The sequence below is a fragment of the Nelusetta ayraudi genome, unplaced genomic scaffold (genome assembly GCF_046127955.1).
Source record: "Nelusetta ayraudi isolate G7.1 ecotype Tasmania unplaced genomic scaffold, CSIRO-AGI_Nayr_v1 ptg000019l, whole genome shotgun sequence".
NCBI classification, from domain to species: domain Eukaryota; kingdom Metazoa; phylum Chordata; class Actinopteri; order Tetraodontiformes; family Monacanthidae; genus Nelusetta; species Nelusetta ayraudi.
Window position 1 is genome coordinate 8,746,395 of NW_027466069.1, and position 17,432 is coordinate 8,763,826.

Consider the following 17,432-nt stretch of genomic DNA (forward strand, 5'->3'; position numbering starts at 1 on the left):
ACGTACTTTTCAACCCGGCGCTGCTGCTGCCGCTGCCGCCGCTGCCTGCCGCGCCTCCTCCCGAGACCCTTTGACTCACCATGGATGCCAGTTCGGACGCGCAGCGTCCTCACTTGATCTGCGATTGTCTCGTTCAAATATTTACATTCCTCGGCGAGGAAGACTTAATCATTGCCTCGAGTGTGTGTCAGGTGAGCCGCGCGCGTCCCGTTTGCGGAAGTAGTTGACGGCGCAGAAGTAATGTTCGGATTCCGCTGAAATGTCCCACGGCCGTGGGTTTGTTTATTTGTATTCACTTGTTTTTAGGATTGGCACGAAGCCGCAGAGACTCCCTGGTTATGGAGGTGAGTAGCACTAGAGTTGCCAACCGTCCCTCAAAATGCATAATTTGTATGGTGCGTCGATACGGGACGGAGTTTGTTTTTTTTTAATTTACGTTCCCTTCCATAGAGTTTGCGTTCACAACCGTAATCTACGTAGCTGCAAGCAATACCATTGCGCAACCCATTCACGCAACTGCGCACTGGCTACGCTTTATTGATGATTGTTGTGTAAAAAAAATATGTTCAATTAAAAGATTTCAATACAATACAATACAAAAGCTGTTCAAACTGAACCGCATACTTTGATTTATACCACTACTTGTGAGCCACTGACCTGTGATGGTCAAGGACCCGGGCACTGCGGGAGGCCTCCTTTATATTCCCGAATGAAAGTTGTTGACAGCTGTTTTGCACATTGAAGCAAATGACGGCGACAAACAGAGATAAACATAAACAACCATGTTTGGCCTCCAGGAGGTTGTGTCTGCGTCGCTGGAGTTTCTGCAACTTTGCCGCAATGGGGGGCGAACCCGGGGCTTTCTCCTGGAAGAGATACTTCCTGCGACGCTGCCACCTCGACACGAAGATGACTACGGGACGTTCCGGAGGTTACACGTGCAAAAGCCTCCGAGGACACGCGGGTGTGGCGACGTGACCTTCAGCAGTGTGCGCGGCGATTCTCGTCCTCCGTTCCTTTTCAGGAGCTGATCTGCTGTGTCTGTTGTCCGGCAGGCAAGGTGGTGGGCTTGGCGTATCTGCAGGGCGCTTCAGTCCACCTTCCACATCTGTGGAACACCTGCGCCACAGTCTGCAGCGCCTCCACGGACGGTACCGTCCGAGCGTGGAACATCCAAACCGTCAGTGCAGTATACCACCTCCACATCTGGTGTTCCTATCTTTAATGATTTTTTTTTTTTTTTTTTTTTTTTCTGTTTCTGGTTCATTTCAAAACAGAAAATTGGACCAAACAAACTTTGAAACAATTACTTGTGTAATTTTGGACCTGACTTCCATCCGTCCATCAACACCCACTTCTCGTCTACTACAGTGTGCAAACCATTCCTCTGATATCCCCTAGGGACAGCTCCTGTGGTGCAGTCCGGTGCAGAGTCCCTTCACAGAGGTTGTGTGCGATGAAAAGCGTGAGGTGGTGATCACGGCAGACTCCACCGGCCTCGTCAAGACCTGGCAGGGTCAGACCGGCCAGGAGTTGGCATCCTTTTCTACCTCGTCACCACACTGCGCACTGCTGCAGTACGACATAAACGACAGTTGGTTCTTGACTGTGAGTAACCCCCAACAGTCAAGTTCAAAATGGAAAGCGGCTAAGGCAGCTCGATGGAGTTTTTCATTATAAAATCTTCTAGGTCGGAACTAGCCAGGGTTCCGTGTGCACACTTGCCGACTCGAATTTGACTAAAAGGTCAAGCGTCAAGGTGTGCGACACCTTTAAAGTCAACATACTTCTAGTTTCACCCGACAGGAAATACATCATCGCTGGAACCAAGGACAACGATGACTTAAGTCCAAAGGTATTTTTTGTGTTCTTTGACTACCCGACTTTTTTTTTGTTGTTGCGTTTCCCGCTCTGGTATGTCCTTGTGAGTTACTGCTCTCTGACTCAGTGGAGAAAGGTTCTTCATTAATAGACACTATCAAACATATTGCACCACGGCTGTATGCACAGCATGGGAAATAGTGGTGTTTTTTTAGAGTTCTCTGTGATTTTCTTGATTCATGGTTGCACAGAGATGTGGCGTTTGGATCTATTTGAGTTAAGATCACTCCGTTTTGCTTCTTTGCAGGCGATCTGCACCGACAGCCTGACCTCCCCTGCGGAGGATGAAGACCCTTTGTGCCAGTGTTTGCCAGTCACTGGATGCCGGGCTGCTGTGTTCATACCCACGCAGCCTGCGAGGGTGGCCGTCATCCATCACAGCCTACGCAGCCAAGTTCTCTCTGTCTTGGACATCAGTATTAAAAAGACGCGGTACAAATCAGAGATCCAGAGTGAGTAATTGGACATTCTGCAGTTCGCCCTCATTATAAATTGAAAACATACTGCTGAATTTTTTTTTTTTATAGAAGCTGTTTGATATACTGTACACACTGTGTTGCTGTAATGGGCTGCAGACAGAGACACTGCTCCATTAGATTCAATGTGTAATTAATTTCCTTATTCCTTTGGATATTAGCATGTTTGAGCTGAGAAAACACATTTCACAATATATTCTGGAAATATTTAACCATCTCTAAAGGTCTGAAAAAAAATGTTTGCCTCTTCATCTTATGTGTCATTATTTGCCACAAAATGAAAAAAAAAGTCAATACAAAATCTTTCCAGCTCTACACAATATTGATATCAACGGTTTTATTTTTTTCCTCTGACCTGTACCCCGTGTGATTTTTTTTTTCCATCTGTCCACTCTGCAGTGCAACAGGTAGAATCTTTTGCCTTGTCCCTAAGCACGAGATCCCAAGAGATCCTTCTGGAGGCGAAAGATAGTAACTGCTTAGTGTTGGCCGCTGGCCAAGAGCTGCAGGTCTGTTCTCTGAAAGGAGCCTTGCTTGCCACCTTCAAAGATCATGCTTTGCCCATCTCCTCCATATGTGTGGTAAGCTTCGCTCTATTCCATCTGTGAGCAAAGCCGTGCTCGGTGACTAGGACAGATTTCTCTTCCTCTTTGCTCGTGCAGGACAGCTTCCGTGTTTTGACGGCATCCCGGGACCTCTCCTTACGAGTGTTGACGTGGAGAAATGACAGAGAGGGCGGGTTGACCCTAGAGAGCAGATACCACTTACTGGGAGGATCACACACGATGTCCAGGTCATTTAAGCTATTTGTCTCATAGAATGTAGAAAAGAATAATAGAATAGATTCGACCAGTTGCATTAATTGCAGCCACGATTGCCCGTTTGTAATGTCTATTCATTTTTCCTTGTACTTGTTTTTTCAGTGGGTTCACTCACGTCGCCTGTGACTACTCCAGCATTGTAGCCTCAGCCGAGGGCAAAGACGGGAGGGACGTCTTGAAAGCGTATTCGTTCACATCCTAAGATCGCCGCACAAAAGACGCTCGGAGGCTGTTTGCACCTGAGAGGGCCGGACGGGGAGAGCATTTTCTTTCTTTTTTTTTTATTTTTTATTGTGAACTGTTTATAATAATTGCTTACATTGGGATGTTCTTTGGGAAGTCCGTGTTTACAGTAAACAGGATACACTGTCAAAGATGAAAGATGACGTGTCATGGGAAAGGCATCAAAACACAATGTGAACAACATGCTGGCTGCAAACGAGAGACATCTCTACGGGGATTAGGGCTGAGGTGCATCGCTTATCAGTGTAAGGCAGAGACTTATCTTTAAATATATTCCCGTTCTTCATTGAGGTTGCGACAATCACTATTAAGGTAATTAAGAAAAAGTCTTAAATACAAAGTTTTATATTTAGCTCCCTGTAACAAAATTAGCATAAAAAGAACAATTTTACAAGGCACAGGAGATCGTTTTTCTTTTTTGCCACTTCACTCTACTACATGGTCCAAGCATTACGTCACTGGATAATATGGGCTATATGGGCTATATGGGAGTCAATGGAGTGGCGGATGCATCGTCTTCTTCGCCGTCAGTGTTCCTCATGTCCTCTAGGATGCATTGCAGGACGGTTGCCATGGACTCATAAACTTTCCTCCCCTCGTCCGAATTGCTGTCCATCTATTCGAAGGCAAACACGGTTGTCGATGTATATTAAGGAATAACACAACATGCGGAATTGCCAATGTTTTTTTACATCATCGTCTATTCTCACCCAAGTGAAAGCCTTGATAGTGCGGTTCAGGAATGCAGTTTCGACCTCCTCCGGTATCATCTGCATATGAGCCATGCAGTCCAGTATGCATGTCAATGTTTCTGTAGGAGCCTGGAAAGAGAGCAGAACACAGTCGGGGAATTAGTCATTTACGTTCTCCGGTAGTTTGTGCTCATGTTTCCCGTTTTTAAAAGATGCACTAACTCTGCCTAAGGTGTTGACAAGTGTTTGAGAGTCGCCGTTGTGAAGGTTCAGCTCTTTGGCTTGTTGGACAGAGATGACCGGCTCTTTGAGCTGCTCCAGCCACGACCACATGAGTCCAGTGAGGATGAAGGGATCCCGCTCCATGCACAGCCTCTCCCAGCCACCGCCTTGGTTCAGCTCTGCCTGCGGTCAACAGCCAGGCAAAGCGGTCAACACCACTAACACCAACAGTCTGCCCTTGTACGACTTTTGAAATGCACTGTTAATCTGTTAGGAACTTTTCTAAATTCTTTGTCTTTTACTTTCAACATTCATTTGATGAAAATCCCACAGTGTGTGTTTTGAAAGGGACAGAATATTCTTAGGCCCCTATACACTGAACACATTGTGTAGGAGCTGCGTTCAGGGGCCTTAAAGGTGTAGGGGCCTTACAGAGCACAAGCATTTCACAAAATTAAATACATGTCTTGTCCACAGAGAAAAGCATTTATTGTTGTTCTTTGCCTTTTTTTAGATTTCATTTTTAACCTGCTGTTACTGCAGCAAACATGCCATTCACCCTACCCTTAAGTTAAAGTGGCATCCACCTCCACTTTATCTTCTTGGTCCTCTAATGTGCATCTTGCAACAAGTGCCCCCTTATTTAGTTTGGTCACAGCGAAAAGAAAGCTGATCCGTCGTGGAATGCAACACAAACTGATTGAAAATGCTTGATAGTGGAGGCTGGCAAGATGGATGAGTGAGATTTTACGGTTGAAATCTTGATGATCAAGCTCCCGTGTAAGTTTTTATTTTTAGATCTGATAAAAAAAAACAAAAAAAAACGGATCTCCTGTGGTTGTGATTAAAAATCTGCATAAAATAACATCTGATCACGATTCCAAGGTGTAAAAAGAAGTAGAAAGGAAAAAAAAAATAAAGCTTGTACATTTGAATCAGAAAAAAACATTTCTCTGTCTGTACCTTGTACAAGTATCTTCTGACGTGTGTTATTTACCTGCCAGGCCAAGAGTTTGTTCTTGTGCTCCTCCTCCCCGTCGAGTAAAAGGTCCACTGCCAGTGACTGAGCCACGAGGAGCCTCCTGGCTTCCAGCGACAACTCGGACTGCAGGGTAATGAAGGGCACCTCTGAGTGTTCCTCTTTGGAGCCTTGGTACTTAATCCCGTTGTTCGCCAGCCCCTCCCTCTGCTCGGCCTTCCAGCGGGTCAGCATGCTGCCGTTGTTGCCGTTGGGTTTCTTGTTGCCCATGGACTCGCTCCGCTGGATGGTCTTCTTCTTCATTCTCCTCAGCAAGATGGAGTCGTCCTTGTTTTGCTCATTCTTCATTTTCCAAAGAGAGCTGGTTGATCCATGCGAGAAGTCCGACACGTTGCTGTTTCTTTCGCGAGCGCGGTTCGCAGACTCGGACTGGCACACGGACGCGTTGATGTTACTCTGTGACAAGGAGCCAAGAGGCTGGGTGAGGAGGTTGAGCTGCGAGCCCAGGCGCCTCAGGTCAGACTCACTGTAGCTCAGGCTCTTGCGATGGTAGAAGATGGGCGGCTCGTTGTAGTGTCTCGGTAAAGTGGGCGTGCCGGGCAAGCGGGGCTCTTTGGAGAATATCTCAGGGCCCATTTGCTCAATGATGCTGAGCGTCATCTCTATGTCGTGGATGTCAGGGGCTTCCAGGATGTCCTCCTCGATCACCTGGCGATTCTCCACGATGTCCATCAGCAGATTGGACACCAGCTGGACGATCTTGGGCATGTGCCTCAGCTCTCTCCTCTCCGTGCCGTGCAGAATGTGCCTCTGGCGATTCAGGTACTGGGACAGAGTGACGGGGTTGCTCCGAGGCTCGGCGCAGGAAAACACACTCCTCAAAGGGACGAGAAACTGGGCAAACTCTCTGACGCATCGCAGTTGACCTCGGGTCTGGATGGAATTTGGGCGTTTGGCACGCACGTACAAGATGGCCTGGTTTGCAGTCATCCTGGTAGCGTACGCTAAGAAGCTTGCTAGCAACACACCTTATGAGAAACACCAACAATGGGGAACCTGAAACATCACAAAATGCAACAAGACTTTTATGTACTTTCACAATCAAACGTACCTGTCCTTCCGAGACCGGCATGACAGTGGACTGCTATTTTTCCCTCTTGCAGTGCAAAGGCCATGACCTTGACCATATCCAGAACAGTAGTGAGGTTGGCCACTCCATAGTCACTCCAGCCAAAATTGTAGAAATAAACTGAAACAGTAAGGTAGGTATTGTCATATTCTGAGGCAGGTGACCAACCAAGACCCAGACCTTATCCAGACTAGAGAGTACCAAGATCGAGACAAGACCAAGAGTTTTCATCTCAAAGAAAAATAACAACAAAACAGAAAAAAATGACCGGTATCTTTTTTTAAATTCAAGTTTGCTTCTAAATCTAGAATCTACATCTCTTTTCAGCAAGGTGTCTTTTGATAATAATTAAACGATTTTCTTGCTATTTGCCAATTATTTTTTAACCATTTTCAAAAAAACAACTTTGCTTCATGAAATTAAAAAAATAAATCAACTAGGAATAAGGGGATGTGTCACTCTAGGTGTCACAAACAGAGCGTAAAACGGCAACAGCAGGATTCTTTTACGTTATTACGTCATGATCGAGTAAAAATGCCTGCCAGTCCGAGATGAGACCGAGACCCCTTAAGAAGTGGTCTGGAGACCAAGACCAATCTCCAGTACTACAACACTAGTAAATATTTCGATAACTATTGTGTTGAGAACATACTGTTGTTTTCCATGAAGACCTCTGGCCGATACGAGAAGCCGCTCTCTGGCTCCAGAGGGTTGCCGCAGCTAGCATGCTCCCCAGGTGTCTGGAGGTTGATCACTGTTTTGATACTATTCCTTGATTCAAAAGACACACATCTAATTTGATATCCGTTCTCTGCCAAGAATATATTGAAAGGCCTTAAGTCAAAGTTTTCTGTACCTCCTGAACTGATCAATGATGTTGTATTTTTCAATGATTTCTGTTGAGGGTCTGGATGTAGCAAGAAGATGGTCAGTCACCCTAAAACAAAGAGGGAAAACCCAGCGGGTGGAAAATCCGGCAGTAAACTACAAACATCTACAGTACAAATACTGTGGAAAAGCAAGCAGGCATACCATGATGAGTAAAGGCCCTTTATGGCCTGCTGGTCATCTCGCCAATAACTGGGGTTGTCATACTTGCAGTTTTGGCCTCCACAGCCGATGGAGCATTGCAGAGGTCCAGGGACGACGGCACGTATTGCTTCTCCGACTAGCGTGTACTTTGCCCTGGGGGCCCTAACTGGATTATTTTAGACAGAGAAAGGAAACATTAATAGATAGCCTAGGGTAAATTTTAAAAGCCATTTCAAATTGATTATGTCATTTCTTTAACTGAAATTATACCACAGTCAACCTGTTGACCCAGTGATTTTTACATTGCAGCTTATAGGCCACCTAAAGTAGGTTCTCCCTTAAAACCCATTATTAAGGTCAACAGTTGCGAGGGCTCACTTGAAGGTCTCTTATCCTTGTCTGTCAGAAAATTACACTTGGTGCTGTTAGGGAACGCTTGAAATAATGTTGCATTCTGATTGAATAAAATCTGTGAATGATATTTAAATCATCGATATTTACATCTGAACAAACTGAGTGTGTTCCGTCTTTCTTGTTATTTCACTCCCACTTACTGTATTCCATTAGAGCTGCAGCTCTTGTCTTTTCTTGGTGTGCCATTGGAGCAGTGAGGCTGACATCGACAGTCATAGCACAACCTGCAAAATAATATATCATACACCTTGCTGTGGTTATCACCACCAACAGCCTACAAAGTCTTCAACAAACCAAATACTACCACGAAGTCTGTAAAAATGATTTTTTTATTATCTCGAAAGACAAATACATGTAATACAGTAGGGGTTGAGGCAATAGCTGAGAGCATTATGCGGGTGGTCAACCTGATCTACACTGATCTATGCTTTAACACAACATTAACAGAAAGTTTAAGTTTAAATTACTCAAGACACAACAGTCACAAAACGATTAAGAATATCTCCAAACAACATTGATTTACCTGAGATAAATGAAGCAAGATCCTTTCATGAACCATTACAATGGCCGCAGGTGCCAGCACTTCTGACATCAACTCGCAGCACGCTGACGTCGACTGCCTCCTCTGTGCTGCGGTAAGTCAATCCCGTGGCTTTGCTTGAATTGATTTGTCAGATTATCTCCGCGTCGTTGGGTGGGGCAGCACTAGAATCCACAGGCTCTCCTTTGCTTTTTTGCGAAAAGCCATGCACCTCTCCAGGATGACAGAGCAACTCCAGGAATAAACAAGGAATCTGTTGTAAAGTAGCAGAGCTGTGTCCTTTGTAATTACCCCCACACAAAGAATCATCCTGGCTGTGGCTTTGGGGTAATGGAGGGCTATTCCTGACTCCTCTTGGATTAGACTACTAATCTTGTTACTTCACAGGTATTAAATAGAGCACCCACTCCTCACAGAAGGCATACTGTGTCCCTATTCACAATGGATTCGGCAGGATTGTTAAACACAATCACCTTAAATGTATTCTATCAAGGAGCACATCATTGGAAAATACCAATGAAAATTTTACTCTCAACATCATCAATTAAAAGTTCTGTTGATATGAAAACTGTTTCAAATGTCCAAGTCAAAACACTAATGTTGTAATAAATTAACCTTGATCAAGTACCAAGTGGATGAAATCTAAATGGCTTCATTGCCCATTGCTCTTGCTATTGCTATATATGCTATTGCTGGCCTGCATTTAGGCACAAATGAACAAGATTTGTTTTGACATCAAAGAATCAAATGCAGTCATTAGATGATGCTTTACACTGTTGTGTCAACTGTGTGAGTTCTTGTCTTGATTTATCAGCCTTTCAAATTGTGTGATCACTGTACTTTATATTTTATTATATGGGAAATAATTGTACACAAAGTGGTAAATAATATTAGAAGTGTACTCCTATCTAGGATCTAGGATTAAGTTTAGGGAAAAGGGAAAAAGAGCAAAGGAAATTCATCATGTCATTTTGGATTTAACACTCATGATGACGTGTGTATGTGAGAGGTGTCGAGTACAGACAGCATGTGGTGGCCCAATTAGTTACACCTGTGCATGTCCTCAAGTGACATTGCAGGTCACCTGCTATGACTGCTAGCTTCAGGTAGGATACAATGCGTTTAGTTTAAGTTACACGTTGTACAAAAAAAAAAAAAAAAAAAAAAAAAATAGCATGAGCACAATATTTGAGACATGATAGCATTTATTGTTTTCTAAAATATTTTACTTCAGTACATTTTTTAAATTGACGTAAACATGTAATGCAAGCTCTGTGAGTGCAAATATGACACTGCCTGATATGTAATATTTGTTGTATAGAAAAGAATGCCTTTAATTTTCTCACAGTGTAGGAAATTTACAAGGAAACGTATATATTTTCAAGGGAACGTGTGGAAATATTGGTAGAGATCACAGAGGTTCCCATAATCGAATATTAATGTTAGTTCTGCATTTTATGCGATAGGTGGCAGCAAACGGTAGTGGCTTTTGCTCGAGAGCCGCTGCCGCTGTCCGTTCCTCCGGCAACAAACCGAGTGACTTCCGTGTTCCACATAAGCAAAGAGAACGGCCTTATGGGGGAATGAGTCCTCTTCCTCGCTTGTGTGCGTCACAAGCCACCTCCAAAGGTCTTATGAGTACGACATATCCCGACATGCACCGCCGGCCTGTGGAAGCCATCGCAGCTGATTGCGTAGACGTTTTTATCGTTTCGTCAAAGCGCCATTCAGCTGTTCCAAACAAGCCGGCGTTGATAGGTTGAAACCGTGCTCATAGAGGAAGTAGCCGACGTTGCCTTTAAAATAAAACGCGTGATTTCACGGATTGTTGAATATAGATTTATACCAGCTCTCGTAATTTATAATTCGGAGAGATTATTTATTGAAATTACAAAGCGTGAACAGATCAAAGCTACCCCCCGCCCCCAAACCCTCGCACGGTCTAAAGCGTATTTTTCAGCGAGCACTTTATTGTGAAAGTCAAGTCCACGAGCGACACATCCGCTTTTGTGTCGTAGCCGCAGTTGGAACCCCCCTCTGCAGCTCAAACGCTCCGACAAGCCGGGGCACAGAAGACGGGACAGGCAGGCAGGGGAGCAATGATGGAGCGTTTCTAGCAGCGTAGGGCGAACTCCTCCCGTCGGAGAAAATCGCACCGAGTCATCTACATGACCAAAGAAACGAGAACGACGACGACAAGCTCGAACGTAACCATCATGCAATTTAAATACAGAAGAATCTAAAGCAGCCGGTCCTTCAAGGTTACACCTCTTGAAGACGCCCCCCAACCACCTCATCCTCCTCTTCCATCACCACCACCTCTTTCGCTGATCAGCCGGCGCTCGTCCGTTGGTTGATCGTCACCGGTACCGAACCATGTCCGTGGAGGAGCAGAGCTACCCCGACGCAATGTTGCTGCAGGAGGCCAGGCCGGAGTGGATGCGCGCCGAGATCGAGCGCCTCTCCCGGGAGCTGGGTGAGACCACGAACGAGAAGATCCAGGCGGCGGAGTACGGGCTGGTGGTGCTGGAGGAGAAGCAGCAGCTCAAGCAGCAGTATGACGACCTGGAGATCGAGTACGAGGCCGTCAGACAGGAGATGGACCAGCTTAAGGAGGTAGGCTGCATTTTAAAAATGTATTTATATGAATAATAAAGGGACCATCCCAACGAATCGCAATTACAGTGCACATTCTGACATATTCATCGCCCTTAAATCACAGAAATCGCCTTTAATTTCAAAGCGTATTATTTTTTAATTTACATTGACTGCTTTCCAGGTGTATGCGTTAAAAACGCTCGCTGCCATTCAGCCTACAAGGTCACAATTGCGGGATGAGGTGGGGATGCTTCCCCCTGCAGGTTGCCTCATCCCCCCCACCCCCCCACCCCTTTTCCGCTGCGAATCCCCCATCGCCCCTGACACCTCTTTATTTATTTATGCTGCCTCCTCAAGATATTCACTGCCTCATATTCACGACCCAAAGCTAGCCCCGGCCTTACTCATCTCTCCGTTTACACCTCTAGAATGTGCTTATCTCGAAGACAAGGCTGTCAATGATTTGCAGGAGATATCTGTTGCTGCTCGACAAATCTTTGAAGACATTTTGTGTTCTGCCAAATTGCTTTTATGTTGAAATTACGTTCCAAAACGACAAGCTTGGTTTTCCCGCAGTCCCTGACTGTAAAAAAAAAAACTGTAGTTCAAAAGGGGCGGATCTATGTTTAAATTTTGAACCTTCCCGCTCAGTGAGAGGATGGACACCCGGCAGAGGAAACCAAACGAGTTATTCCTCCCTCTGGGAATGGAAAGAATGTTGAGAGTAACGGCCGGAGCGGTGCTCCAGGCGTGATAAAGGACGTGTCTGTTTCCCTGGACAGTGGCCCGTCTCACTTCTAACCGTTAACCGCATTGTGTCAATTTTTTTCTGCGCGGGGGCAGTTTGTCACTGTCTCGTGATTTTGAAAGAGAGAAGTATGGCTTCAGAGTGAAGTGGCGCTAAGCTGACGGTCCTTGCCAAGCGGAGGCGACGTTTCAGATTCCTTGTATGGCCGCATGTAGTCATGGAGAGAGGAAAAAAAAAAACAAGCGGCATTCCAGCTCAGTATGGTTTCTCACATCCTCTCTGTAGTTGCGAGTTCCTCTGAGTTCGCCACAAGTGATAGCTAAGAAGTGGTTGATGGTGACATGTTTCATTGCCCTGCCAGAACGCCGCTCAGCTCCTCTGTGGCTTTTTCTGCTTTTCTGGACACACACACACACACACACACACACACACACACACACACAGATTTTTTCAGCTGTTTGTCCTCCGGTGGCCCTCATGCTAGCGCTGTTATTGCTTAAGAGGGGCTGGTCTCAGCAACCCCTGCTTGTTTTCCCATGGATGTCTTTGGCACGAAGGGTCCCGGCTCAGCCTCAAGAGGAATAACAGCAAAGAAAAGAATCGAGAATAAACAGGAGAAGTTGTGAAACTGTAACCCAAGCAGCCAACCCAAAGTAAATAGGTAGTTTAAAATGTGTATTTTTCTCAAATATTGCCAATTGAAATCTTTTTTTTGTCAGAAAAAAATAGCTCCAATCGTGAGGCTGGGTTGGATTCTACTCTCTTGTAATAGACACATCACTGGACAATAAGCTCAATTGTACCCAAAGCTGCCACAGTGGATCTCTTATTTGGATTCATGGCTTCTGATTGTGGATTGCTGTTCAGTTTACTATGAAGTCAGAAGCCGTGGTCCTCTATTCCTCTTCTCAGCCCTCCCCCCAAACACAACACATCCTGTCACCAGAGGCCAAATGTGATGATATCAGTGCAAGGACATAAACATGTTCTCCTGACATCCCTCGCCACTTCCTAATTATTGTTAGCAGGAGTCCTGGGGGCAGGCAGCGGGGAGCCAACCTGCGATAAACTGCTGCCACTGCGGGTACTAAAATAAAAGCTTATCTCAGTGGTCGAACTCCATTCAAATCAAAATTTGAATAGTAGGATGGAGGTGCATTCTGAGAAATAAATTCTGCATTTGTCACAGTTGTGTTTTTGCTCCTCTGATTTCTGGGTTGTTCTGCAGTAGGTAGGTCAGACTGACCACTGTGGCTTTGTTTGCAGCTTCTGGAAAAAAAAAAGGAGACAAGTATTTCTTTGTTCAACGTAAATTCCATCCTCCCTTATTTAGATGCTCACACCACTTAAAGGCAAGTAAGCTGACTGGGATGGAATAATTTACAGGAGGATTCAGACTCTGGTGCAGTCTGCAGTCAAGCCTTTATCAAAGTTGCTAGTTACAGTCACAAAACAAAGGAAAACCACTCGGCTTTGTATGCACCCGTCGTGATTTAAGCGCTCAGATATCAGCCTATTGTCTCAGTCTGGAAGCAAACAGCCAATCAGAAATCATCATGGCAGCGGGCAAACTTCGCCTGTTATCCCTCCAGTCCTCACTTTCTCACATGCCCCTCGACAGAGCCCTAATATTCACACTCAAACACGCCCCCACATAAACGCCACTCTGGAGGCAGGAAGACAGGGGGATTCTGTACTCTGCTGTTGCTTAGTAACGGCACAGCTCTGCAGCCTCAGCCAAGCAGCCGTGCTCATCTCCCACATAGCTATATTAGTAAGTACACACACAGCAGTTTGCTGGAGGTAACGCTGCCACTATTGATATTCATGGGATGGTCCTACAGTTTTGCTTTCTGTTCTGCTTTAGCTTCCATATCTCTATGTATTTCGCTCTTTCACGTCCCCTCAACCACAGCAGTATTCAATATTCTCTCCTTGTTTGCAAATGTATCCCTCAGTTAATTGGCAATGGAGTAGCCATAAAAGGGACATTGCAAAGAAAAACTGCAATCAAAGAGACAAAACACTGGCAAAAAAAAAAAAAATGTAATCCAAACATCTGGCTAATTAAAAAAAAACCTGTTTAACTTTCCAGCAGAATTATTGTTATTATTATTATGTTTTACAATCCTATCATCCACATCCATTTCCCAGCGGAATTCATTTACTCATCTATTTATTTTCAGTTTAGTTTCAAAGTAAGTTTAAAACAGCTACTAGTCATTACAAGCCTTTTGGTTGTAGACTTTGGGTTAAACGAAGTAAGACAATAGGGATCTAGCTTGTGGTCATATTGTTATGTGTATGATCATTATTATGACCTTTGCTAATTAACTAGCGAACTAGCAGCTGATTTGCTCTCTGCAAGAAGTATGCTGATAACGCCACTCATTTGTACTTGACTGACTTGATAATGTGGACTTTTTACCCAGTCATCACACAGATTGCAGAGCTCACGCCCAATCAGTAGGTGTAGTAGCTAATGACATTGTATTACTTCACACAGTGGTGCCAATGCAACCGGGAACTGTTGTTCACATTCTTTTCATTTCTCTTATCATGCCACACCTCCTTCTACACCTCAAGGAGTGCAAGAACATACCTGGCCACAGTTTATCCGGTTTTGTCGATGTGAAATGTTATTAGTGACCGTAAAGATGCCATCTGTGCTGCGCACTCACCCCGCATCCTTCATTTATTGTCTTTTCTGTAGACAATAGTGGCTTTTCCCCAGATTATGTACCCTTGGGACAGTAGCTTATTACAAAGTATTTTGAGCTGCTTCTGCCGCGCTAAAGTCATCCGAGTCAGCCGACGCAACCCCACTATCAGCTGCGGCGCACCGCGTTGTGGAATTCAAGCGGACAATTAGAGGCCCAAATATTGTTAAGCTCAGTAAAACCTGGCCGCTCTGTGCCTGTCGCGCTGGCCCTTTGTGTATTTGAGCCCAGCGGGGTTATCGGGTCTTGGGTATCACAAATGGAGAGAAAGGGTTAAAAGCCAACAGAACACAGTGTGTGACAAAGGGCAGATTGAGAGAGGCGTCTCATTGTGGCAACGTTTGAAAGGATTGGTCACTGTTGTCCCTTTTGAAATGCCCGATCAGTAAAGGATATAAACCAGTGTCCCGACACAAAGATATCTTGTGTGACTTTAAGTCCCTTCTGTGGGGTTAAATGGGTTGGATGCTGATTGGATGTCAGTAGAAATTATGAGTAGGATACGAAACCCACCAGCTCCCTTATTTGAAGTGTCATAAATAACGTTGGTCATGTATGACTGGATCGCCAGCTCGCAGCTCTCTTCATCTTTGGCTTTTGTCATTTTAAGTATCGTAAATTCTTATTCTTCCTTATACACACAATTATTTGAGATACCGTATACTATATATTTTAGTTTGATTCGTTTCTCTGTGACATTACATTTGAGGTATTTTTTCAGGGTTTTCCGATTGTCCGTTCTATTCACTATATCTTTTTTTTCCCGCCAGTAAGTCTGCTGTTAATGGGTAATCTTTTCGTAAATGGCACTAAATAAAGTCCCAAATCCCCTGCCCTCTGTGCCTAAGAGGATGAATCCCAGCCGGTGTACACAGGGCTTATGGAGGTCTGGGACTTTGCCAGGTCTAGTCACACTTGGCAGCCTCCAGAACCAGGGGCAGGTAGTGGCATTTCTGTCTGGCAGGTACTAGCCATGTCCAGTGGCTGTGAACGCAATCTGTGTGGTCATTCAAGATTGAATATTTATGAGTGTGGCTCTCTAGTATACGTTTTTCTGGAAATGTAAAATATCACCAAGGTATGTCCATCCTGAATAGATAAACTCCAAGGTAATGGCTTAGTCATTCCAACCAATTTTAAGGTAGTGGTCCACTAGTAATTACCAAAGGGCTTTTGCCCTTGACTCTAGTGTGTGGAACACCAACAACAACCATCCTGAGGTCAAACTGAGGTCTCATTCACAGTTGTTTGACTGCCCCAAGGTCCCGGTGGGCAAAGTGTTTGGGCTGCTCGGAATGTTTCTGGTATCGCGCATCAAGAGTGGAGTGTTTGTGCGCAGCGCAGTCCAACATTATCACGAGGGCTCCAGAGAAGGAACACGTGATGAAGAATCCCCAGCATGCAGCAGCTTCCTGGCTGCTAGCGTCACCGACTGACTGACGGTCCTCCATGAAACTTGCGTCATGTTTCGCTCCTGCAGCCTCTTGGCAATTGTTTTCAGCAGGAATCAAGTCACGCAACGCTGTTCACTCTCAGGGGTGCAATCTTTTGGCGAGCGTCATTTGTGTCACGCTGTGTGATCGCTGTCAAGGCAATCGGATGACACTGCGCTGTTCAATGTACAACATATAAAACGTACAGTCAAGAGAGTGGAGGTCATTTTTTAAAAACCTTTTGGGAGAGAAGCTTTGCATTCACGGCGAGAGGTGTTGATGCAGCCCAGCGATATTGTGTTTCACCAGTGTAATCCCATTACTCAAGACGCGGGCCGGATGAGGCAGGAGCGTGAGCTAAAAGCAGAGGGTGATGTCACGATAATGACTGTTGGCCTTCAACGGTACCAGACAGTCCACTCTGACAGTAGGCCAGTCAGTCGTTCCTCTTCTTCAAACAACGAGGTCTGTGTTCACGCACGTGACCACACTGTAAGAAATGAATTGACTTCCCTTTTTTTTTTCCCAATCCCTTATTCGACGCGGATGTCAAATAACATACCTCTATATCGATACGTCTGAAAAACCACCTCATGAGAGCGTAAAAACCTTTTAGCGATATTTGAGTTACCAGTTTTTTATTGCGATATTTAGGTTTTGCGCAATTCTAGAGGTAATGGAAATGCAGCTAAATGCACCCTGTCCTTTGGTGTCAAGAAAGCTGATGTGTATGTGTTAAAACACACTCTGATTAGGCTTCACAGTGTGGGTATGTCCTGAGAGAAAAGTCAAGATAAGTCATGTAAACTGCAGATAGCATGTTATGTAAGAGGTCGATACGTGTACAAACACTGCTACTTTTAACCCCAAATGACATGTGTAAGTGTTTTTGTTTTTTTGTTTGTGTCGGCTACTTGATCAGTGTCGGGCCATACTTATGGTAGCTGCACTGGTTTCCTCTGATATCAAGAGATGAATCAGCTGGGCATGTGGGCAGAGCAAAGGTTTGCAACCTGATTGGGTTCAACTCTGCCTTAGTCACCAACTACAGCGTACCTTTGGCTCCCTCCGTGCCACACAGTGCTCAATAAAATGCAATCTGTAAAAGTATGTTGGTTTTCTTGACAATGTCAAAGTGACTCTGTTTAGGGCTGCGTGTGCATAGTCAAGCTACTCAGAGTTAATAAAGCTCTGTTCCTTTTAATCTTCCCCCTTCCTTCTTTTGAAATGTCAGTTCTCCCCCACAACACACACACACACACACACACACACACACACACACACACACTACATCCTGTTTACTTGTTGGAGGGAGCCTGGTTTTTTTTATGGTGGGCAGGAAGCATAACACATATGAACCCTACAGGAATGCAGATGTCTTTAGTTAGAGGAAATGATATTGTGTCTATCGGTTCCATGAGAATTTCTCTCAACAACTGACTTTTTCTTGATTTCTATTCCTCCTCTCTGTTGTGTTGTGTGAATATTATTTCGATAATTTTA

At 44.8% G+C, this 17,432-nt stretch overlaps 3 protein-coding genes across 8 annotated transcripts in view; 2 read left to right on the forward strand and 1 right to left on the reverse strand.

The window, feature by feature from the left end:
- Nucleotides 1–16: 16 nt before the first annotated feature.
- On the forward strand, nt 17–4,821 carry fbxw12 (F-box and WD repeat domain containing 12). Of its 3 annotated transcripts, none has more exons than XM_076026973.1 (10): nt 17–191; nt 307–344; nt 798–964; nt 1,056–1,180; nt 1,402–1,608; nt 1,691–1,855; nt 2,129–2,333; nt 2,757–2,938; nt 3,020–3,150; nt 3,281–4,821. In XM_076026973.1, the coding sequence occupies exons 1-10, from the start codon at nt 81–83 to the stop codon at nt 3,378–3,380; spliced, it is 1,431 nt and encodes a 476-aa protein (XP_075883088.1). In that variant the 5' UTR covers nt 17–80; the 3' UTR covers nt 3,381–4,821. The 3 variants fall into 3 exon arrangements, with proteins under 3 accessions (XP_075883088.1, XP_075883089.1, XP_075883090.1); XM_076026974.1 differs by having other exon boundaries at nt 44–180; XM_076026975.1 differs by lacking the exons at nt 17–191; nt 307–344 and adding an exon at nt 439–715.
- On the reverse strand, nt 3,903–8,039 carry ptpdc1b (protein tyrosine phosphatase domain containing 1b). Its single transcript, XM_076026066.1, has 9 exons — nt 8,030–8,039; nt 7,476–7,641; nt 7,300–7,380; nt 7,096–7,214; nt 6,426–6,563; nt 5,333–6,342; nt 4,336–4,518; nt 4,132–4,242; nt 3,903–4,037 (listed from the first exon to the last, which is right to left on the reverse strand). Exons 1-9 carry the CDS (start codon nt 8,037–8,039, stop codon nt 3,903–3,905), a joined length of 1,953 nt encoding a protein of 650 aa, XP_075882181.1.
- Nucleotides 8,040–10,233: 2,194 nt separating this feature from the next.
- LOC142888558 (protein bicaudal D homolog 2-like) overlaps nt 10,234–17,432 on the forward strand; it is a 44,987-nt gene continuing 37,788 nt past the window's right edge. For 2 of the 4 annotated variants that reach the window (XM_076026977.1, XM_076026978.1), the window contains exon 1: nt 10,234–11,046. In XM_076026977.1, coding sequence (XP_075883092.1) covers nt 10,807–11,046 — 240 coding nt within the window. In that variant the 5' untranslated portion in view covers nt 10,234–10,806. The remainder of the gene's footprint in view (nt 11,047–17,432) is intronic. The other 2 variants (XM_076026979.1, XM_076026976.1) reach the window with 1 other exon arrangement.